This window comes from Quercus lobata, chromosome 7, assembly GCF_001633185.2.
Source record: "Quercus lobata isolate SW786 chromosome 7, ValleyOak3.0 Primary Assembly, whole genome shotgun sequence".
Classification (NCBI taxonomy): Eukaryota; Viridiplantae; Streptophyta; class Magnoliopsida; order Fagales; family Fagaceae; genus Quercus; species Quercus lobata.
This window is the reverse complement of record NC_044910.1, coordinates 3,731,800-3,754,825: the sequence shown is the minus strand read 5'-3', so window position 1 is coordinate 3,754,825 and position 23,026 is coordinate 3,731,800. Positions and strand designations below refer to the sequence as shown.

At 35.0% G+C, this 23,026-nt stretch overlaps 2 protein-coding genes across 4 annotated transcripts; one reads left to right on the top strand and one right to left on the bottom strand.

The window, feature by feature from the left end:
- The first annotated feature begins 143 nt into the window (after positions 1 to 143).
- Positions 144 to 12,819, top strand: LOC115953143 (chromatin-remodeling ATPase INO80). 2 transcript variants are annotated; one of them, XM_031070668.1, is made up of 23 exons: positions 144 to 561; positions 800 to 887; positions 1,102 to 1,492; positions 1,600 to 2,026; positions 2,185 to 2,385; positions 2,592 to 2,702; positions 3,602 to 4,026; positions 4,134 to 4,242; positions 4,383 to 4,463; positions 4,536 to 4,708; positions 5,511 to 5,636; positions 6,524 to 6,685; positions 6,791 to 6,848; positions 7,076 to 7,306; positions 7,481 to 7,627; positions 8,344 to 8,904; positions 9,013 to 9,273; positions 9,379 to 9,486; positions 10,225 to 10,319; positions 10,464 to 10,620; positions 10,889 to 11,086; positions 11,464 to 11,619; positions 12,168 to 12,819. In XM_031070668.1, the coding sequence occupies exons 1-23, from the start codon at positions 502 to 504 to the stop codon at positions 12,459 to 12,461; spliced, it is 4,620 nt and encodes a 1,539-aa protein (XP_030926528.1). In that variant the 5' UTR covers positions 144 to 501; the 3' UTR covers positions 12,462 to 12,819. The 2 variants fall into 2 exon arrangements, with proteins under 2 accessions (XP_030926528.1, XP_030926529.1); XM_031070669.1 differs by lacking the exon at positions 800 to 887 and having other exon boundaries at positions 485 to 561.
- Positions 12,820 to 14,870: 2,051 nt separating this feature from the next.
- Positions 14,871 to 22,599, bottom strand: LOC115953142 (S-formylglutathione hydrolase). Of its 2 annotated transcripts, none has more exons than XM_031070666.1 (7): positions 22,366 to 22,599; positions 20,734 to 20,851; positions 18,414 to 18,461; positions 17,262 to 17,458; positions 17,009 to 17,107; positions 16,856 to 16,930; positions 14,871 to 15,307 (listed from the first exon to the last, which is right to left on the bottom strand). In XM_031070666.1, exons 1-7 carry the CDS (start codon positions 22,510 to 22,512, stop codon positions 15,125 to 15,127), a joined length of 867 nt encoding a protein of 288 aa, XP_030926526.1. In that variant the 5' UTR covers positions 22,513 to 22,599; the 3' UTR covers positions 14,871 to 15,124. The 2 variants fall into 2 exon arrangements, with proteins under 2 accessions (XP_030926526.1, XP_030926527.1); XM_031070667.1 differs by having other exon boundaries at positions 16,856 to 16,921; positions 22,366 to 22,598.
- Between the last annotated feature and the right edge of the window lie 427 nt (positions 22,600 to 23,026).

Sequence of the window (23,026 nt, the reverse complement as noted above, 5' to 3'; positions counted from 1 at the left end):
TATACCCTATTACGAGTATATACTTTCTCCTTCTCATAAGCTGGTAGGACCCATAGCTTATGGGTCCCACCAACGGGTGTATTTTCTCCCTTTTCACACTCCAAATCCTTTTGGCTTGCTTCCTACCGTTAATTCAATTCCACCCGCAGCCATACTGCCTCTCTTTCCCAAAGACCAACCAAAAAAAATCCATTAAAAAAAAAATAAAACCAAAAAAGTAATTAAAAAAAAATTTTAGCAGCGCACGTTAGCAAGATCCGATGCGTCCTACGTCGCCTGTGACAGCCATCCCAAACACGCACACTCTCTCTCCCCCACCTTATCCTACGCACCCCTCCCATTCTGTTCCTTTCGTTTTCAGGCAGAGGAGTCCATTAGGGTTAGGTCTTCTTCTTCTTCTCATTCTTATTACATCACAATTACTTCTTTTCTTCTTCTTCTCCATGCTCTTCGAAGAGGAGCTAGGTTTTTTTAATATTACAGTAATAGCCACAGAAACACATGGAACACAGGAGACAATCCAAGGACTCGCATTCCTACTCGAATCTCTTCAATCTTGAGGTATTTCCCACATGGGTTTTCGCTTTTCTCAATTGGGTTCTCTTTTTTTTCTCCAGTTACTGCCTCCTTTTGAAGTTTGAGGTTTAATTTGGTGTTGTTCAGTGGAGAATTTTGAGGGTTTCTTGATGTTTCACTGTTTTTGGAATTTTGGGTTTGGTAATTTTAAGCTTAAAGTTTTTGTTTTTTGTTGTGGTTTTTTTTTTTTTTTTTTGAATTTGTGTGTTGGGTTGTGCTGTAGTCTTTGGTGAACTTTCAACTTCCACAAGAGGATGATGATTTTGATTATTATGGGAATAGTAGTCAGGATGAGAGCAGAGGTAGCCAAGGTAGGCTTTTTTGTTCTTAATTTTAATTTTATTATTATTATTATTATTATTTTTTACTTGAAATTGCAATGACCTGTTTGATTGATGCTTGTGATTGCAATTTTAGTGCGCAAATTATGCACTTTATGTATGTATGCACTATTGGTTTAGTGGGGTGTGCACTTATGTATGTATGTTTGCCTGCATTGTGGTTTATTGCTGGTTACACAAACAGGTGGAGTGAATTTGAAACACGGTAACGGGGTTATGCGTGAAAGAGAATTGGGTTTGTTGAAGAAAAGGAGGCAGGGTGAAAATAGTGAGGACGAGGAGGATAGTTATTACGGGACACGCATTACAGAGGAGAGATATCGATCAATGCTTGGAGAACACATTCAGAAGTACAAGAGGAGGTTCAAGGATTCCTCAGCAAGTCCTGCATCAACCAGGATGGGAATCTCTGTTCCAAGGAGTAATATGGGTTTAAAAGCTAGGAAACTAGGGAATGAGCATCGAGGAGCACTACATGAAGTTGAATCCACGTCCGACTGGCTCAATGATATTAATCCTCAAAAACAAGGGAACTATCATGAAGCAGATTTTTCACCGCTAAATGGCACTGAAAGGTTTGCCATCTTCTCTGGTTGTTTTATGAGAGTTTTTAACCCCAAAATTTTGGGAATATTCACTAATTATTTTGGGTGATATATTTTCATTTATATACTCATTGTAGAACAACCTATGAACCTGCTTTTGTGGATATTGGAGATGGTATCACGTATAAGATTCCTCCAACTTATGATAAGGTGGCGGCATCACTGAACTTGCCAAGCTTTCCAGATATTCAGGTGGAGGAATTTTTTTTAAAGGGTACATTGGATCTGGGGTCCTTGGCATCAATGATGACAAATAATAATAAGTTTGGGCCTAGAAGCCAGGCAGGAATGGGGGAGCCTCAGCCCCAGTATGAATCACTTCATGCAAGATTAAAGGCCTTGTCAGCTTCTAAATCGCCCCAAAAGTTCAACCTCAAAGTTTCTGATATGAATTCCTCCATTCCAGAGGGGGCAGCTGGAAACATAAAGCGATCTATTTTGTCCGAGGGTGGCGTTTTGCAGGTTTACTATGTGAAGGTTTTGGAGAAAGGAGACTCATATGAGGTTCATATTCCACTCCTGATTGTTCAATGATTTTTTTTTTTTTTTTTTTTAAAGGGGGATGGTGGATCACAGTAGGTTGCCTTTTATTTTCCATAAGGGGCTGGTGAATGTTAATATTATTATTACTAAATTCAGTTTTGGTTCTTTCTGGGCTGCAGATCATTGAACGGGCTCTGCCCAAGAAGCCCAAGGTAAAGAAAGACCCTGCTGTGATTGAAAGGGAGGAAATGGAGAAGATAGGGAAAGTGTGGGCAAACATTGTAAAGAAAGACCTACCAAAGCATCACAGGATTTTTACAGCTTTTCACCGAAAGCAACTAATTGATGCCAAGAGGTTCGTAGAGAGCTGTCAAAAAGAGGCAAGTATAATCTTATTTGGTCCATGTAGATTTACAAATTCCATTTTTGATAAACATGTGGGATGTGGTTTTCTGTTCTTCAAACTTTCTTCAATAGTGGTTACTTGTCTTTAAAAAAGAAAAGAAAAGCAACGGTTAATTTCATTCATACGTCCTTGCTGTTATATATCTTGAAGAAATGGTATATCATCTGTTTCTTTTATCAGGTGAAAATGAAGATGGGCAGATCGCATAAACTGATGAAGGGTGCTGCGATTCGCACTAGGAAATTAGCTCGAGACATGCTGCTGTATTGGAAGCGAGTAGATAAAGAGATGGTATCTTTCTCATTGTCCTTTATGAAGTTATTTTAACATACATTACAAATAACTGCACTATAGGAAACACGATCTTTCAGAGAAATAAGTTTTTCTGTGGAGGCAAAATGTAGTATTTGTGTGCATCAACATGCAGGTGCACACATGCTCTCTCTTCTGTCTATTTCATGCATATTTATGTTTTTAGAGTTCTATGCATATGCATGAATGTTGTTTACCTGATTATTTATATCAATCAAAAGGAAAGAAAAAAACATATACATAAATCCACATATACATTCATGTTCATCTAATGGGCTAAGTTCTTCATCTTCAGCGATTAGTGTATCACCTGAATCTGTTATGTATACAAATTACGTCGTAGGTTCTGTAAATATCCTGCCAATCCTCACTTTGTTGACTAAATTTTCCCATATCTCAAAATGATTAATATGTTATCTTATCTTAATTAACTATTAAGCTGGAGGGGAATCTTCAGAGTCCTTGAATAAAAGGAGATTAAGGCTGTCAGTTGTGAATAGAAATCTGTAGCTGTCTTTTAGGTCTCTGTTTGATACTTAACAAGAGTGTTTTGGTGTTATGGCACTGCATACTAGTAAAAATTTACGACTGAAACTCTTTCATTCTCTGCTGTCTTTGAACCAAGTGGCATCTTCTCCTCCCATAAATAAGGGGTTGAGGGTGAGGTCAGAGGTGTAATTGCCTATGAGTCATTGAGTTCCATTTATGCATAATCAAAGGGAAAAAAAATGAATACCTATCTTATGAATATGTTGGAAGATCATCTATGTGTCAAAAAAAAAAAGATCATAATTTATGGTTATTTTGATTTCAAATAAATACTTCAAGTGAATAATTTAATTCAAAGAGTCAGTAATATTCAATCTCTTTGCTTGCAGGCAGAAGTAAGGAAAAGAGAGGAGAGAGAAGCTGCTGAAGCTCTGAGGCGCGAACAAGAGCTACGAGAAGCAAAGAGACAACAGCAAAGGCTCAATTTTCTTATACAACAAACAGAACTCTACAGTCATTTTATGCAAAACAAGTCAAATGCACAGCCCTCTGAAGTTTTGCCTGTGGGAGATGAAAATCTAAATGACGAAGAAGTAGTTCTGAGCTCTTCAGATGCTGTACCTGATGAGGAAGTAGATCCTGAGGAGGCTGAATTGAAGAAGGAAGCCTTGAGAGCTGCTCAAGATGCAGTTTCTAAGCAGAAAAAGTTAACAAGTGCATTTGATAATGAATGTTTGAGACTGCGACAGGCTTCTGAATCTGAGACTTATCCACCTGAGGTTGCAGGAGCTAGTAACATAGATTTACATAACCCGTAAGTTATTCTTTTCTTTCCTTCCCCCGAACTTCTCTCATCCTTATTAAGCACTTGGGGAAAAGCGTTTCTTGTCAATTAACAAAATTTATATTTTATATTTACAGCACTACAATGCCTGTAACATCAACAGTTCAGACACCGCAGATGTTTAAAGGTTCCCTTAAAGAATATCAGCTAAAAGGCCTTCAGTGGCTAGTTAATTGTTATGAGCAGGTTGTTTGGCAATTTCTACATTAATAATTTAATATCTTTCTCTTGATTGTTAATCTAGGAGATCCCTTGTCCCTCAAAAAAATGGTAATTAAGAGTGGCTGCAAGCTTGAGTTCATTTCTTTTGGCTTCTTTTCTTTCAGGGTTTAAATGGCATACTTGCTGATGAGATGGGCCTTGGAAAGACCATCCAGGCCATGGCATTTTTGGCTCATTTGGCAGAGGTAAGTATTGAGCCTAGTGTTTTGTACATATAGATTTTCTTTATAGTAACTGTTGTTGCTTGTCCCATTCAGGAAAAAAATATATGGGGCCCTTTTTTGGTTGTTGCTCCAGCTTCTGTATTGAATAACTGGAATGATGAAATTAATCGTTTCTGCCCTGACTTGAAAACTCTTCCATATTGGGGTGGGCTTCAAGATCGAACTGTACTTAGGAAAAAGATCAAACCCAAGGACCTGTACCGCAGGTTATTTTCTATTTCACAGTTGTTATTTTACTTTCTCAAGAACAAATGATGATGATATGCTGGCTTTTGGATGTGTTTAAGTGCCTTAGATGGTGCCATGTTTTGTTAAATTTTATATTTTTGTAAAGAAACTTGTTAAAGTATTTATATGTATGTATATATTTTCTCAAAAAAAAAGGTGTATGTATATATTTGATAATTTTCTTGTTAAAGCATGTATTTGAGCATAGACATGAGATTCTTTACCACTGAAATGAGTAAGCTTATAAGGAAATCTGGAACAGCTTGATGTTGATGCCTGAAATGGTGTCTGACATGCTTATGAGTTGGTATATCTGGTATATTTGAAGGCAAAGATTGAGAAAATAAGTCTTCTGAAATATCCTCCTTTTCGATTGCTTCAGTTTGGAGTGTGGAGAATTGAGGAAGAAAAACACTTCGTTTGAGGACATGGTTAAACAACTATCAAATATGCATATCTTGAATATACCTCATGCCTTCTCCAAAAGCAACATTAGTTCCTTTTTAATTTTTTTTTAACACCGATAAAGAAATATTAATAGTAAACAGATGATAAACTAGCTTCCTCCGTATAGTCCATGTCTTCTAGAGTATTTGAACTTTTTGTTTTGCCTTGTCAGCTCTTAATGCTTCTTATCTGGATAGCTGAGCGGTCAAAACATTTGCCATTATTTAATTTAATATTTTTTTTTAAATCCATTAACCTGATTTTTTTCATAAATGAAGTGCATTATATCGTTTTTTTAATTTTTATTTTATATGAGCTTCTTTCTCTTGCCAGGGAAGCTGGATTTCACATTCTCATTACCAGCTACCAGCTGTTAGTGTCTGATGAGAAGTACTTTCGGCGTGTGAAATGGCAATACATGGTGTTAGATGAAGCCCAGGCAATCAAAAGTTCGAACAGGTTCTAACTTATTTCTTTGTTGTTGTAGTGGCTTTATTCTTTTGAGATGTTTTTATTCTTTGGTCTTTGTTGCTATCATTTTGTTTCTTGCATCCTACTAAAGAGTCAACCGTGGGGAGTTATCTTATTTTGTGTGTATGTAATAAAATGGACATATAGTGGGAAGAGAGTAATACCATTAAAAAAAAGGGTCATACCTAGTACCTATAAAAAAAAAAGGCGTCATACCTAATGCACAAGACTCCCACTTTTGCGGGTTTGGGAGAGGTGATTGGCAGGCAATCTTACCTCCAAAATTTTCTTTTTGGAGACTAACTTCTAGATTCAATCTTGCAACTTGTCGATTTTGGTTGAAGGCACTTGCCATCGCATCAAAGCCTGCCATCTAGAGTAGTACCATAAAAAAATTGAAACAAACCCAAGAATCTACTGAAATCATTTATTTATTCAGCATTCGTTTATTAAATATGTAGTCACATAAAGAACAAGTTTTCTCATCCATCTGATCTTTCCTTTCCTTTTTTGAACTCTGCTTTTATTTCTTTTAATAAATTGATACCTGTTGTTACTTTAGTTTTCATTTCATATCCATTCTGTTCTTTTTATTTCAATGTGCTTTTTTTTTTATCATCATCATTCTTGTTGATGTTGATGTTATTATTAGAATTATTTTGTTAAGAGAAATTAAGATTCAATATAAAACGTCATCCAGATAAATTGTATCTTTTTAGTATTGCAGTATCGACATGTCTACAGTATCACATAAGAATTCAGTTTTAGCCATTACAGCCCTCCTAAAGTTTCATGAATCATCTTTCTGGTGAATAGTTTATGTTTCTAATCCTTTATATTCTCATCATTAATTCATTGGATATTCGACTCGGCAGTATAAGATGGAAGACACTGCTTAGCTTCAATTGTCGGAACCGATTGCTGCTGACTGGTACACCTATCCAGAATAATATGGCAGAGTTGTGGGCCCTTTTGCATTTTATTATGCCAACCTTATTTGACAGCCACGAACAATTTAATGAGTGGTTTTCAAAAGGGTAAGCATTTTTTCTTTGGTTGGTTCATCTTTTCGGTGAGTGTAGCCTGCAGTCTACAGAATTATAATATTTTCCTATCAATGATCTTTTACTGCGTTCTATCAGAATCGAGAACCATGCAGAGCACGGGGGTACTTTGAATGAGCACCAGCTTAACAGATTGGTGAGTTTGCCTTTTTCAGTATTGTCATTGTGAGAGTGAGCAATAAAGTTTTTTTGTCTACTTGCTGCCACGTACCATCCTTAACATATATGTATGCTATTTAAAATAACTACAATAATTCTCAGTTTCTTTTTAGATCATGATCTCTTCTGCCTTCACTTTTGACCTTTGATATTAATATAACTATATCTTTCTAACTTGTATTTTGGTTGCCTTTTTTCTTACAGCATTCAATTCTAAAGCCTTTTATGCTGCGAAGAGTTAAAACAGATGTAATTTCTGAGCTGACCAGGAAAACTGAGGTTACAGTGCATTGCAAGTTGAGTTCTCGCCAGCAAGCTTTTTATCAGGCTATTAAGAACAAGATATCTCTTGCCGAGTTGTTTGAGGGCAATCGTGGGCATCTTAATGAGAAGAAAATACTAAATTTAATGAATATTGTCATTCAGCTGAGAAAGGTATATTCTCAATTCTATTGGCATTCTGTTTGGTTCCCCTTCTTCATTTAAAAAGTATAACTTATCAACTCTGTGGGGGCAAGAAGTTGTGGAGTTTAATGCATTTTGTCTGTCATGTGGAATATTTCTTTTTACTAGTTGTCCATGACATGTGTTCCAATGGTGCAATGGTAGGTGTGTAATCATCCAGAGTTGTTTGAAAGGAATGAGGGAAGAACATACCTCCACTTTGGGGAGATCCCAAATTCTCTTCTGCCCCCTCCCTTTGGGGAGTTGGAGGACGTGCACTATGCAGGAGGTCACAATCCTATAACATACAAGGTACGTTCTTAAAGCTTTTTCTGCCTTACATTAATGTTTTTGTTTGTTATATATACTACCAAAACATTAAGGTTCACTGTCATGAAAATGCCAACCTTACTAAATACTCAATTCTTAGGTTTCTCTTATAGCTTTAAAAGTGAGGAAAGTTGCTTTGCTTCTTCTTCTTCTTCTTCTTCTTTATTTATTTATTTATTTATTTTTAATAAAATAAGTGAATACTTCATGCGTTTGCACTTGCTTTATGTGTTTGGCTATAGACATGACACATGTACAAAAAAAATTAAAAAAATTAAAATTAATGATTCTTTTTTGTTGATAAGGGCAGATTGTTTTGTATTTTTTTTGAGTTAGGCCAGCAGGCTAATATTTTTTTCTAGGAGGCCATTTGGTGAGCTCAAATATTTTTTTGTGGGGGAATGGGGGGGAGAGGGGTGGGCAATTCAATTTTTTCGAATCCCAGCCTTTGGCAGGCCTCTAAATATGTGCGTGTGTGTGTGCTGTAAATGGGAATTCAAATTTTGGTGGGCACCACAGCCACCCAAGGGATATTTTGACTCTTCCAATGTGATGAGAATGCACGCTCCAGCTTCATTCTCTGCTTTAGTTTATGAGAATAAGGAACTTGACCTCTTTTTTTTTCTTTTTCTTTTTTGATAAATAGGGACTTGAGCTCATTCTGTTATGGATCTAACTTTCCTTTTGTATTTTCTCAGATACCGAAACTAGTTCATGAAGAAATTACCCATAGTTCGGAAACTCTTTTCACAGCAGTTGGGCGTGGTGTCTGCAGAGAATCTTTTCACAGACTCTTCAATATATACTCCCCCGAAAATGTCTATCGATCTATATTCCTGCGAGAGGATAATTCAGATGGATTATCTTTTGAAAGAAGAACTTTTGGTTTTACACGTTTGATGGATCTGTCCCCGTCTGAGGTTACATTTTTGGCTACTAGCTCTTTTATGGAGCGACTACTGTTTTCTGTAATGAGATGGGACCAGCACTTCTTGGATGGACTCATAGAATCACTTATGGAAACCATGGATGATGACCCCGAATGCAGTTACCTTGAGAGGGGGAAAGTGAGAGCAGTTGCGCGGATGTTACTGATGCCATCAAGATCTAATACAAACTTACTGCGAAGTAAATATGCAACGGGGCCTGGAGATGCTCCATTTGAGGCTTTAGTTGTCCCTCATGAGGACAGGTTTCTATCCAATAGTAGGCCTCTTCATTCAGCATACACATATATCCCGAGAGTTAGAGCTCCACCAGTATGTTTTTCAAGTATTTGTTTTGTACTCTTTATTTACTATTCAAAAAAAATCATTTATCATATTAAAAAAAAAATTTCATCTCCAATTTTTATTTTCCCTATATAGGTTGGTGCTCACTGCTCTGATAGAAACTTTGCCTACAAAATGTCTGAAGAACTACATGACCCCTGGATAAAGAGGATGTTTATTGGGTTTGCACGCACATCTGACTGTAATGGACCCAGAAAGCCAGTTGGTCCTCCTCATCATTTGATTCAAGAGATTGATTCTGAACTACCAGTTTCACAACCTGCTCTTCAGTTGACATACAAGATTTTGGGATCTTCTCCACCAACGAGAAGCTTTGACCCGGCAAAGTTGCTCACTGTAAGCTTTTTCTTTCCTGGTGTCCTTTTTGTTATTTAGTGAATATTGTTTTCTTTTGTGTTGAACTTAATTGCTGAAGTGTTTGGTTATGTTACATCTGAATAGGACTCTGGGAAGCTTCAAACACTTGATATATTGTTGAAACGATTGCGGGCAGACAATCACCGTGTTCTCTTGTTTGCCCAAATGACAAAGATGCTGAATATTCTTGAGGTAGTTTTAGTTCTTTAATCTTTGAACCTTTTTCTGCAGCTAACATGAAGCTGTCCCAAGTTTAGCCAAATCAGTACTATTTCTGATCAGTCCTAACATGTTTAAGATTTTGTCAAAATCATGATATTGGCAGGTCCTAATAGACAGAGTTGTCCTTTGGAGGAAATTTCCTTCAACCCACTACGTGAGACTTAAAAAACTATCCATGCGTACTTTAGTCACATGACCTACTTAAATAGTCATGTGACGTTTTTAAATGATTTTATAAATCATGTGATTTAATACGTGGGGGGTCATATTAGCTGCCATGTAATGGGTTGGAGGAGATTCCTCCAACCCAGTTTGGAGGAAAACTTTGTTCAGTCCTAATACAAATTGGCATCAGTGTTATGGATGAGCCTTTGCATTTGTGTTGCAATGCTTATGTTTAGTTATGATACAAAAAGTTTACTTAATAATTCACTTATGAGTTAAAGAGATAAGTTCGTGGTAACCTGGGTTTGACTTGCCTTGGTTTGATATCGGTTAGCAAAATAAACTTTAAAGAGGATCTGAGATGAGAAACAAATTTCAAATCATTATCAGGTCTATAAATTGATTTTGCAAGCCAGCTTGGCAGATTGGAAATCTTACCACAATAGCACTGTAGTTCACTACTTCACTTGTCTTTTTTAATGGCTTAGCAATCTTCTCTGGACATTCTGTTTTGTTGTTCTTGAATCTTTCATTTACGTGCAGGACTACATGAACTATAGGAAATATAGATACCTTAGACTCGATGGATCCTCCACTATAACTGATCGTCGAGATATGGTCAGAGATTTCCAGCATCGGTATGATTTCATAAACATACTGATTTTTTGAACGGAATTTTAAAGTTGCTCTTTCTCTGTCTTTGGTTGCTTGTTCTTATCATATATTATATATATGTGAGGTGTAAGAGTTTGTTACTAAGATTTTTATTTATGTTGTTGCAGGAATGATATTTTTGTATTCTTGTTGAGCACAAGAGCTGGTGGACTTGGCATTAACTTGACAGCGGCTGACACTGTCATATTTTATGAAAGTGATTGGAATCCAACTTTGGATTTACAGGCAATGGATAGAGCTCATCGGTTGGGTCAAACAAAAGATGTTAGTTCCATTTTTATTGCTTTAGTTTAGTTTTTCCTTTTCAGAATGCTACAGGCATATGGATGGCTTGAGAGCCTCCAAGCAAAGCCATTTATTTCTTGGCTTTAGGGATTCCTTGCTTCCTTATGTGTTTGTTGTTGTTTGTCCATCTCTCTCTCTCGCCCACAAATGCACACATCCACTTGGACACAAATGTTGGTTTCTCAAAATTTTAAATTGTTTTAGATTCTCTAATTTAATTTGAAATACTAATGATTTCATGGTGTAGGTTACTGTTTACCGACTTATTTGTAAAGAGACAGTTGAAGAGAAGATTCTTCAAAGAGCAAGTCAGAAGAATACTGTGCAGCAACTTGTTATGACGGGTGGTCATGTTCAGGGTGATCTATTGGCCCCTGAGGATGTTGTATCCTTACTTCTGGATGATGCCCAGCTGGAGCAGAAATTGAGAGAAATTCCATTACAGGTGGGTTTAAAATCTGGTTATCTGTCTGTCTATTGTTCTATTCCAACTTAAAATCCACTTTGCAGGAGATTAGTGTCTCTTATGCTTTTCTTGTAAACACACACACACACACACACACACACCAAAGGTTCCTGTTTGACTTCCTTTTCAAGAGACTGTATGTTGAGAATAAAAACACATCATTTTTTATGTTCCCTGAAAATAGGCTATGCAGATTTTTTCTCCTGGAAAAAACAGTTCTTAAAATGTGTTAGTAGACGTGGTTTTACACCTACTCTTTCTTTACTTGGAAAAAAAAAACAAAAGATTTTGGAGACCAAAGTCAAACAGCTACTGGAACTATTTTCAGAAATTTTAATTATCTTTTCTCTGGCCAGGTTAAGGATAGACAAAAGAAAAAACAATCAACGAAGGGTATTCGGGTAGATGCAGAAGGTGACGCATCTTTGGAAGACCTAACAAATGCTGGATCTCAGGGTACAGGACCTGAGCCCTCTCCAGATCCAGAGAAAGCAAAATCCAGTAACAAAAAGGTACTGAAATTCTTTGTCACTTGTCTATGTATCTTATGTTTAGTTCTAGTTCTATTTATCCAATCAAATCATTCCTTATTAATTACTACTTGTTAGAATATTAGCGAAACAAAATTATTAGATCTTTGTGTACTGTGGTGGTTTACCAATGCCTGCATTGTGTTCTATTACATGGGTTTGACAATTAGAAAAAGTTCATGGGTTCAATTCTCAACCATTAATACATTTCATAAAACTGTAGTGAACAACATTCCATATAACTTTATCAATGGAATGATAATAAAAATAATAAATAGGCCTGGTTTGTCTAGTAACTACTCTGTCCCCTGAACGATGATATGCATATCTGTGGATCTGCTCAACTCCTCAGGTGGCAAATTATGCACCCAGTTTATTAAAATTAATCTCATGAGTAGCATTATGAACCTTGGTTCTTATAAATAATGTTTTTGGTAAAATTGACACCGTAGGACATTTGTCCACAAATATATGTGGAAGCTTTTCTAAACTTGGCATTCAGTGTTGTTTACGTTAATGTCTTTGTGCAGAGAAGGGCTGCTTCTGACAAACAAGCTCCATCAAAGCAAAGGAATCCTCAAAATGTGACTTCACCAATGGACTACGAGTTAGATGACCCCCTTCAAAATTCTGATCCACAAGCACAGAAGCCCAAAAGGCCGAAGAGACCAACGAAGAGTGTAAATGAAAATCTTCAACCAGCATTTACCGGCACACCCACGGTAGTTTCAGAACAGACCCATTATCTACCTGTGAATGAGTTAGGATCTGGTGGTTTCAGAGCAGGGCAAGATATCTCACAGCATACCAACTCGTTCACTTGATAGTTCAATGAAATATAGAAGACTTGCATTGATCAATCAAGCTGTGGGTACATCCAATGGGTGATTACAATGTAGCTTTTTTTAACCAGCAATGAGGGTTTTTTTTCCTGGCCTATGGCTGCTGCGAGATGAAAGAAGCAACCGGCAAAGGCAGGTGGAGCCAGAGGATTGTATATACTATTTGTACGGATTAGGTTGTAGATTACTGGCTATATACATAAGAGGGTTGGGGCATGTATAGATGGGTTCTCTCTCTCTCTAATTATTTTGGCTGCACAAGCTATATAGTCTTGATGTTGTAGTCAGCCCCATTTTGAAATGTTGGTTTAGTGACAGAAATCTCATAGCCTTCTCTCTCTCTCTCTCTCTCTCTCTCTCTCTCTCTCTCATGTGTGTGTGTGCGCCCGAGTCGGATCATCTATAAGCCCTTCTGAAGACTTGGTATGTGACTTAAACTTGGCAAATCAAGAAATTATATTCTAACGGAAACCAGAGCATAAGCTTTCAATATGCCATTATACAGTGTAAAGAAGTTTTCCTGGTCCCTTTAAGTAAGAACATATTATAAAGATGGGATCTAAAGTTTCATATAACTAACACAAGACATTAACAATAGCTTTATTGAGTTGTCATGGCTCTCGTAGCTGAATTGACATCTTTCAATGGATTTGGGGGTTTAAGGGAAAAATGTTTATCTGTGTATTATAGTTTATCTAAAAGTAATAGGCTCTTTAGAGTTTTATTTTTTAATCGTAGCTTTGCTGAGTTGGCTGTTCACTTAAGGCAATAGCAAATATCTGTTACTAATTAAAGCAAGGAAGATCCAAAATAACGTAAGTATTAGTAGTTTAAAATAAAAAGAAGAAGACTTTTCAATTGAGGAAGTAATAGAGAGAATAACTTCATGTACAATAAATTGAGAGGAAAGAATACATGTAGGCTACACAGCCGACTCTAACTAATTGTTGAGGATTTATAGCCGACTCCAAAAATTTGGGATTAAGACTTGTTATTATTATGAATTAACACTAGGAAACCCTTGGATTGGCTTAGCCAGGCCTAATTGGATTTTCAATCATAGGTGACTCTACCTCTAGAACAATTTGCCAAATTAGTGCAGTTCACAGGTTTTGTTACCATCATAACAGATTATGATCTTCTAGCATTGTTTAACGGAAATTTGTCAAGCACTTAATACCTCACAACCATGCTTGCATTATCTTAAACATGTTTTTAAAACCCAGCACGCCTCAATAAAAGTAGACCAGCAGCTCAAATCTAAAATTTACGTCGTTCCCTCTTTAATTACAAGAGCAACAAACTAAATTTTTTCAGCACCCTTGTTTTCATGAAAATTTAACATAACATCTGAACTAGAAGTATATTTTAGAGCAGTTTTGTCTATTTTAACATAAGATCCTACTTTTTCTATTTTATATACTTACTTTTCAAAATACCCTATATCAGATTATCTATTTTATTTTACATTACATTAAAATATCAAATTTTCTTAATTTTTTAAAATTGTTTCTCTTTCTTTACACACAATAATCATCATTCATTCTCTTCTTTCAATCTCAGAATACATAAAGAAAAAAATAAAAAATTATATGCAAAGTGAATAGTGTCAATATAAATTTACATAGTTACTGTTGTAACATTGCAAATTTACACCTTTCTTTTTGTTTTTGTTATAAATTATAAATTTTACTCTAATTTAATCTAAGTGTGTATATATGAAAACCTCTTTTTTTGAAGATTTAAACCCTGACCTTTGTCACCCCTACACTCTACAAGTACTTATACTTGTAGACTAACTATCGTGCCAATGGTGCATAGTAATAATTTACACATTTTTAACTTGACTAACATGGGTGATTTTAGAGGTTGAATGTGTAAAATTGATACCTTTACTATTTTGCATTGATTAATGCAAATGCTCTTACGCATCATTCGATACATTCTATAACAGTAATCAATTTTCAATTTAGTCCATTATGTTTAACAAATTTTCATTTTAGTCCACTAACTTTGATAAATTTTCATTTAAAAATTTTTCTTTTAGTCCATTGACTTTGAACAACTCAAAGTTTGAAATTTATATTTTCTTGGTTTAAATAAATTAATAACATAATCTCTAAAATTATTTTATAATGTTGAAAATGCAAAACACCATTATTTGAAGGTAGTTAGCGCCAACTTTTTAACAGCAATAGATAGAACGACTAAAGTGACCGCATAATCAAAGTTAATGAACTAAAATGACAATTAAACAAAGTTACTGGTGTAAAGTTATTTTTGCCTATATTTTACCTACTTCAGTGAATGGATGGGGTAGAAATTTCTCCAAGGAGTTGGGAGTCACTGGATATGGAACATTTAGCTATAGTATTATCAGAGAGGCATAAGTCACACCATGTTTATCACATAATTATATATCATATTATCACAGAGGCATAAGTCACACCATGTTTATCACATATCTCAAGTACCAGCATGTTTACCAGTGCATGTATACTAAATATTTCCATGGGAAAATCAAAACCACTTAAATAAAAGCTGAAGTGCGACAATCGTCAAGGCCGACAGTTTTTATGAGAATCTAGTGCCCATAGTCCAGGACAACAGTTTTTATGGTTCTAGATTCTCGAAAACTGTAAGCTTCATTTAAGGGACAGAGCTTGAGCATGGTGGCGGATGTGATCATCAATGAAGGTGGCAATAAAATAGTAAGAGTGATCGTAACCAGGTTGCAATCTCAGAAGGAGTGGAACATTAGCATTCTTGCATGCCTCTTCAAACTTGTGGGGCAGGAGTTGATCGTGCAAGAATTTGTCATCATCCCCCTGCACAAATTTGGCGATAAACAGTAAAATGAATGGCCACAATATCCATCATGTATATTGGATTTGAAAACAGCTCCCCTTTTTATTTTTTCCTTTTTTTTCTTTCCCCATATGGTTTAAACCCAATTGCTCCTTTTTTCTAAAGGCAGAGAAGTCACAACATTTAGGCTACATAGAGGACAAATGTGTAGCAAAGAAAGCAGCAACAAGAGAGTATGATAATATATTTGCAAATGGTAAATCTAAATGCATCCACAGAAATATTTCAATTTACGTGTCATGTACACATTATTCACCTCATCCACTCTCTAAGGCTCCGTTTGGGAGTTCATAAAGGAATGAAATGGAATGATCATAAGGGAATGGAATGGAATGTATTTAAGGGAAATGAATGAAAAAGAATGGAATTAAGTAATCTTGATTGGATGTTTTAAAATAAAGGAATGAAAATGAATGGAATATAAGTAAATTTATTTGGGAGCAACATGGAAGGAATGGAATCATTTTATGACAATATTACTATTAGACCCTAATTTTAAAATAAAGGGTTGAATATATAGGAGTATTTTGGAAGTTATAGTAAAAAAATCATTAAATCTAATTCAATTCCCTCTCATTCCTCCCAATTCTTCCAATTTTGAGGGGAATGAAAATTTGAAATTTTAAGGGAATAGAGAGGAATGTACACTCTTACTCATTCCATTCTTTCTCACTTAAATTCCCAAACAAAGGAATAGGCTTTCCATGCTCTCCATTAAAACTCCCAAACAAGGGAAGAGAAAAATATTCTAAAATTAATCTTTTAATTCCTTTCCATTTCACTCTATTCCATTCCCTCCTCTCAAACGAGGCCTAAGGGTACATTTGGAGCTAAGGAAGATGAGGAAAGAGTATACTCCTATCACCTTCCCCTCCAATCCCCTCTCCTCTCCCTCCATCTCTCTCCATCCAAACACAGGGTAAAAGAGTTACAAAAGAACTTTAGTGAGATCCTACTAGGAATGGTTTATTGTCTTAATTTCTTCCAAAAATTTTACTTTCTTGTCATGCAAGGTAGCAATCCTTTATACAAATTACAAAAATGCATAAACAAATCTTATCAACCATATCTGTTAAAAGACTCATTGCATTCTTTACTTTTAAATTTTAGATGTTAAAGAGTGTAATCAATAAGTAGAAAAAGTAACTATAGGGTGCTTTATTTAGCATAGATTGCCAAGTATCAGTCACCTAAAAGCATAAATTGCTTTAAGACTGTTTTTCATGGCTAGTCATATACGAGAAAACTGAAAATTACATTTACATATAAGGAAATTGCTGAAACCATCCTCTATACACGGAATCAAAGTGACAAACAACACAAAATTAACAACACCACATCAAATTATTACTACTTAAAAAATGCTACTTTAGCTTATCATTGACCTTGGTAATTGATATCAGCATGCTATAATCACCTACTCATTCGATTGTCAACTTAAAGTGGGAAAGTTTAAAAGACAGATTTATATATGCATGTGAAATTAACTTAAGAATATGACCTCCTACCTGATCAATCAGAATGGTAGCAGATACATCATGGAACTTCGAAATCAGGAAAGTGGCATCATATTCCTGCATTTTCTAAAACTCATTTGTTACAACTAAGGCACCGTGATGTTATAACTTTGCTGTGATTTCTGAAAATTTCTTAGAAATTACCTCCCAATCGGCTTTGTTGCTGCCTAGATAATTTGTGAAAGCCTTCTGGCCCCAGGGACAGTTTATAGGATTCACAATCGGAGAATAAGCAGACACCGACTGAAAAATGAGTGAAGGAAAGGAAGAAATCAAAAGCCAAAGTGATTGCAAGAGGTTTCCATGTTGAAAGAAAATGGTCAATTTCAGAACTCTCTTAATTTGTAGAAATCTTAAGACCTTCAAGTGCATAGAAGTAAATATTATCATCTATTACCTTATACTTGTCCAGGTTTTTAAGGTAGATTGTTAAAGCACCATGCCCACCCATAGAATGACCAAATATAGATGCCCGTGAGGTATCAAGCTGTGGGAAATTTTCACTTAAAAGTTTTGGCAATTCTTTGACAACATAGTCATACATACGCCAGTTCTTCCACTTCTCTTGTGTAGCATTCAGATAAAATCCAGCACCTGCTCAAGAAAAACTAAATTAAATACTGCAATTAAAGACTAATTCAACTCCACCAGTGTCTGTACTTAAGTGTGATATGTTTTTCTGATCCTACGCCCAGGAAAAAGGAGGATAGCAGTAGGCTGATGGCCAGCGTAAAATTTAGTAATGTTATTACAGGGGGAAAAGGGGGAGGGGGAGGGGGATAAGAATAGAGGCTAACCTACTCTCTAACAGAACTTGCAATCCCTACTATTTAGAGGGTATTCATATGCAGTAACCTTTGATACATTATTTGATAAAATTGACTTAGCAATGTACTTAATGCAAAATTTGTCAATGAAAATGAAGCACCAACCAGCATCAGTTAAACTCCATCATGTAATGTGTCAGGAAAACGCTACCAAATTGTCCTTATCAACAAGAATGAACAATAATGATAATAGTAACAACAAAAGCAACAATCCTCAAGAGAGACTCATCCAAATTTACACTAAGGCATGCACCAAAGTTCACAATAATTGTACAAATAAAACTAATTTCTCACATCCATATGAACCACTGTAGTGCTGTATTGTGAACAGTAAAATTACAAGTAGTTAGACAATGATATGCTTGTTTTACTTGTTATATATGCAGAACAACATATGAATAGTTAAAGAATAGTAACTAATGATACAAGCCACCTACTGAAAACAATTATAGCATAGGTGTCATACTCAATTTACTTACTACCACACTTCTTTAGATAGAAGATATATGAAATCAAACATCTCTGTCATGTCATCATGATTGAGGACTGCCCCATTCACGAAAACATAAAAGAACTACCCCACAGTTCATAATATGGTACTCCAAAATTGAATATTCAAATGGGTCAAACCCATGGCATTTATCTGACAATTCAGATGGTTAAATTTTTCAAAAAGATTTGAGAATTCAGAAAACAAAATTTGATGGCCTGATGTTGCATACCTACACCAAAATCCCAGCTGTCTGCCTCTCCTTCTACATTCAGGCCTCCTGTAATAAGGAATATCATGTAAGAAACAGTTAGCATTGAACATCCTGGAATGCAACTACTAGTCATAAGGCAGTTTAAAATCAAAATTTGACATCTTAACAATAAGAGCGGGAGGAAAAAAATAATTTTAAGAAAATTAGTACTGCATAGGCTTGGTTACAACAGTGAATAAATTTGTTCATGCTCATTGAGGGTTTTTTTTTTTTTTTTTTTTTTTTCAATTGGTAATGTTGTCATACTCACCAAGTGTTGGATTACTTGAGCATTATGTTTCCTAACACAATTACTATATCTTTCACTCGTATGCTATATAATGCTATATATGGCAGATAAATCGTTCAAAAGATTGAGCCACAAAGCAGAGTCGGTTGCCATTGTAAGCCCAAGCTTAGTGTTATAAGAGCTAACTTTTGGACAGAAACATTACACCTTAATTAAAATGACTATTTTGGTTGTTTATCATACTGTACATTTGCTTTACCAGACTCTCAGTGTGTGTGTGTGTGTATTTTCCATTTGACAAACTAGTCTACCTGTTTTTAAAGGATTCTTTTGAATTCAGAAACAAGAAATTTGAACAGAAACAAGATGAACATGAGCATAAAGTCTGATTCTAATTCTTTGTAATTATAAACGAAAAAATTCAGATTGTAGACCTCAAGAGAGTTCAACCCCTCACAGAGAAGATAACACAGACCGTGAGTTTCCTAAGCCCAATACTTGCATTGAATGCAGTCTAGTTTGAAACAATGTCAAATAGATTTTGCTGATGAGCTCTAGCTCAACTACCCTCCTCCCCTTATAAGTTCTAGGTGGAGGGTGAGGTCATGAGTTAAAGATCCATTGTGTGCTAATTTATCAATAAAAAAAATTGTCAACGAGATTTTACCTTCTGGTTAGGAAACATCAAAGGCAATAACTCAACCAGAAATTTTCCAAAAACAAAACAAACACATCCTTGGATTCATGATTTGATTAGATTATTAAAAAATAAACTTAGAAATTAAAGTACATATGTTATATCATTAGCCATGGCATGCTAATCAGCTAACAAGCTTTCCCAATTCTTTGAAAATTGAAAGAGTCCCTATAGAGAGAGAAAAATAAGGGAATATAAAACCTATGGCTAGTTGGCATGATAAGCCAACAAGGCGACAAACTTCAGCTATTTTGGATAAAAATCGTAAAATATTGGGATGGAAAGCTATATTCCAAATTGTAAATACACCATTCTTCATAAATTCAAGCATTTCACTCTGTAGTTATAAGATAGAGATGTATTAACAATAATGTGAAAAGCTTATTCAAGTTACATAATACAAGAAAGAATTTATGATGTATATCACAGGCTTGTCAAATACTTGAATACAGCAGATGTTAAAACAGTTCCACTCAGCTTTCACTTAGTGTTTGTTTGGGAACAACTTATTTAGCTATTTGCTGAAAGTGTGTTAAAAGCATACTTGTATTTTGAAAAAGTAAGAAAAGGTGAGGTTTTATAAGCTCTAGCCAAACAGACACTTAGCCTACTCTAGTCTTTTTGGTAACTGTCTTAGTTGCACACTAAAAAGCATGGATACTTCAAAATAGCCACCATAACTGAGGATGGACACATTTCTCAGATTAACCACCTCGTACACATCTTAAATAGATTTTCTAGGATATTGGAAGGGATAAATATGGCATGATAATCAGGTGCTTGAAGAGCTATGAACACCTATGCTAGCACCCAAAAAAAAAAAGGGCATGGATAGGTTTTGGGGGTAGAAGTTTAATTTATTAATAAAAATGGGTTTAAATGTAAAAGACAAGATCTAGTGTTTTAGAAAGCTAGAGACCTTCAGAATTATATATTCCTATATCAAATATGGATCATAGATCAAGTTTTTTCCCCCCATTTTATTATTTATATCTCTATATTAGTTTCATCATTTACACATATTTTGTGCATTTTGATTTTTTTTTTTAAATTTAATTATCTTTTAAAAAAAAAAAAAAAAAAAAAAAAAAAAAACCTAAGATAATGTATATTTTAAAATATTTTGCATCCCTGCCATCCATATATCCTAAACTTTCAAGAATTGACATATTGCTTTGTCCATATTATATTGTATCCATGTCCCATATCCATATCACTGCTTCATGGGTTGCACGAGACTCTTATAGCATCAAGCAAAACAAATACATCATGGGTTTTAAGTTCTAAATGTGTAAAACTGGTGTCTAAAAATAATAACCCAAAGATTGATTCTATATGGGTTGCTGACTTACTTGGGGATGTATCAGGGGCAATCAAAGCAACACCCTCACTTGAAGCAGCACGTTGAGCTCCTGACTTGACTATAAAGTTCTCATCTGTGCACGTAAGGCCAGAGAGCCAGTAAAGTACCTGCTCATTGATGAAAGAAAGACCTTTAAATTGTAATTATCATACATTCTAGAGCCCTCAAATACTACATTGGTATATAAGAGTAAGAAAGTTGATAAATTTATTGCAAATATGTTTAAGAACATTATTTTAGAGGGAGAGGGTGGGGTTCAGAAGTGCTTTCTAACTATAATATGTAGTGAACAATGAGATCTAGCTCAACTAGCACCTCCTCCCCTTGCAAGTGCTATGTGGAGGGTGAGTTTGTGGGTTCAAGACCGACAGGTACACGTGTAACTTTATATAAAAATTATAATATGTGAGAGTGCAATAACACACCTCAAGTATTGCTCTTTGCTGACACAATTTGGTGAGTTTTCTTTTCTTTTCTTTTTTCTTTTTTTTTTCTTTAAAAAAAAAAAAATCAATTTTACCATATGTGTCACATTTTTTAGCCTCCAGTAAATAATGGTATTTTGGGAGCTGATTGAAGTTGCAAATTAACAAGGCTCATTAGAGGATTAATAATCATTTTCCGGATTTGACGACTACTTAGTGTTATCAAGATTCACGATGAATCTTGTTTAAACTAAAGTAAATATAGCCACAAACTCAGATCAATGATTAAAAAAACATGGATAAGTCAACAGTTTTGATTTATCTATTTGTTTCAACCAAAAATCCACATAAATAATTAGAAACTTCACACAAAACTTGACAAAATTTCTAATTTCCTTTTTCTAATAAAGCAATGTTCTAAAAACTTGGCTATAACTTCAGTAACTTAAATCAGGTACGGCTACAGCATGGGAACAAAATCAAAATCACCACCTAATTTTCAATCAAAAACCAGTTATCCAAACTCCATCAATCACCAATTACCAGTTAAATTATAGTGAAGACGTATTTCATGAACAAAGAAGCATGCAACATTTGCACCAACAATAGAACACAAAACACTAACAAGATTCCATAAGCTAAGAAGCATGGAGACAGATACTGACACGAACACAACACCAGACATGGCAGTTCTTGAAAATTTTGGACACGACATGGTAGGGGTACAACAATTAATTAAGTGTTTTTAAGGTCGATTCTATTCATTTATAAGCATATTTTATGTTTATTTTAAGCTATTAAAATAAATAAGAACTATCAAAATCATTAAAAACATGTCTAAAGTCAAAGGATTATTTAAATTAAAAAATATTTTTCCCCAACACACTTAGGATACGCATGCAGGAGTGTCCACCGTGTCGGACACGCCAAACCCTGAACTACAATATTGATTGTTAAGGTAAGCATCCAAGTTTGATCACCCACAAATTTCAAACACCCACATAATAATTTACACCGTATGGCAAGTAAATATTCTTAGATGTATAAATTCATCACATAATGTAGTACAACATTGGCATGGAAATCAAAACCCAGAAATTAATTTTGGGTATAATTTATCTTAAAAGGGAAAAATTGGAAATGAGTATGTGAGGAAATGGAGAAAAAACAAGAGAAGAAGGAGGTTGAGGACTTACAGGGAATTTGGAAGAAGAGGAAGGAGAAGGAGGGAAGTAGATGTAGAAGGTCATGGAACAGCCCAGAGTGGGGCTGAAATGCTTGTACCTCTTGTTGTACCCTCCAAACATCTTTGAGCTACTGATCTCTGTTGGTTTAGTCTCCATTTTCTTTTCTTTGCTTTGCTCTGCAGTGGTGACTGGTGAGTGGTGTTTCTCTCTGGGGATCAGAATTCTGAGGAAATGAGCTCTACAGAGCTATTTATAGAGAGCTGGCGTCTATGATTAATTTTGACATAATAATAATAATAATAATAATAATATAAAAAAAGAGGTTATTAAAAAAAAAAATTTCAGTGTGTTCGACATTTCAATTGAAAGCAAATCATAATTTAAGTTAAATCGTAAAATTGTGTTTTCAAGTTATGATTTTACAATTTTAAATTTATAATTGAAATTTTGTTTTGAATAAACGTTTTTCAAGTGTAACGTAAATGATGTGTACACTTTGTAATATGCAATAACAATTTTTCATTAGCATTAATTATAACATGCCATTTTTTTTTCCTTCCTGTTTTGTGGGTGTCATAATGCATGTAATCACGGTTAATTATGGTGCAATCAAGTAGAAGATGTTTGTACGTGGTAGTAATGGCCTAATGGGTAATTGCATCATAATATA

What these genes read in the sequence shown, in the direction of transcription:
- LOC115953143 (XM_031070668.1), top strand. Translation starts at nt 502, where the DNA reads ATGGAACACAGGAGACAATCCAAGGACTCGCATTCCTACTCGAATCTC. An exon ending in CCGCTAAATGGCACTGAAAG is followed by an intron (nt 1,493 to 1,599) that starts GTTTGCCATCTT and finishes TACTCATTGTAG; the next exon opens with AACAACCTATGAACCTGCTT. An exon ending in AGATGCTGAATATTCTTGAG is followed by an intron (nt 9,487 to 10,224) that starts GTAGTTTTAGTT and finishes ATTTACGTGCAG; the next exon opens with GACTACATGAACTATAGGAA.
- LOC115953142 (XM_031070666.1), bottom strand. Translation starts at nt 22,512, where the DNA reads ATGGAGACTAAACCAACAGAGATCAGTAGCTCAAAGATGTTTGGAGGG. An exon ending in CCTCTTCTTCCAAATTCCCT is followed by an intron (nt 20,852 to 22,365) that starts GTAAGTCCTCAA and finishes ATCAATGAGCAG; the next exon opens with GTACTTTACTGGCTCTCTGG. An exon ending in CAGCTGGGATTTTGGTGTAG is followed by an intron (nt 17,459 to 18,413) that starts GTATGCAACATC and finishes TTTCTTGAGCAG; the next exon opens with GTGCTGGATTTTATCTGAAT.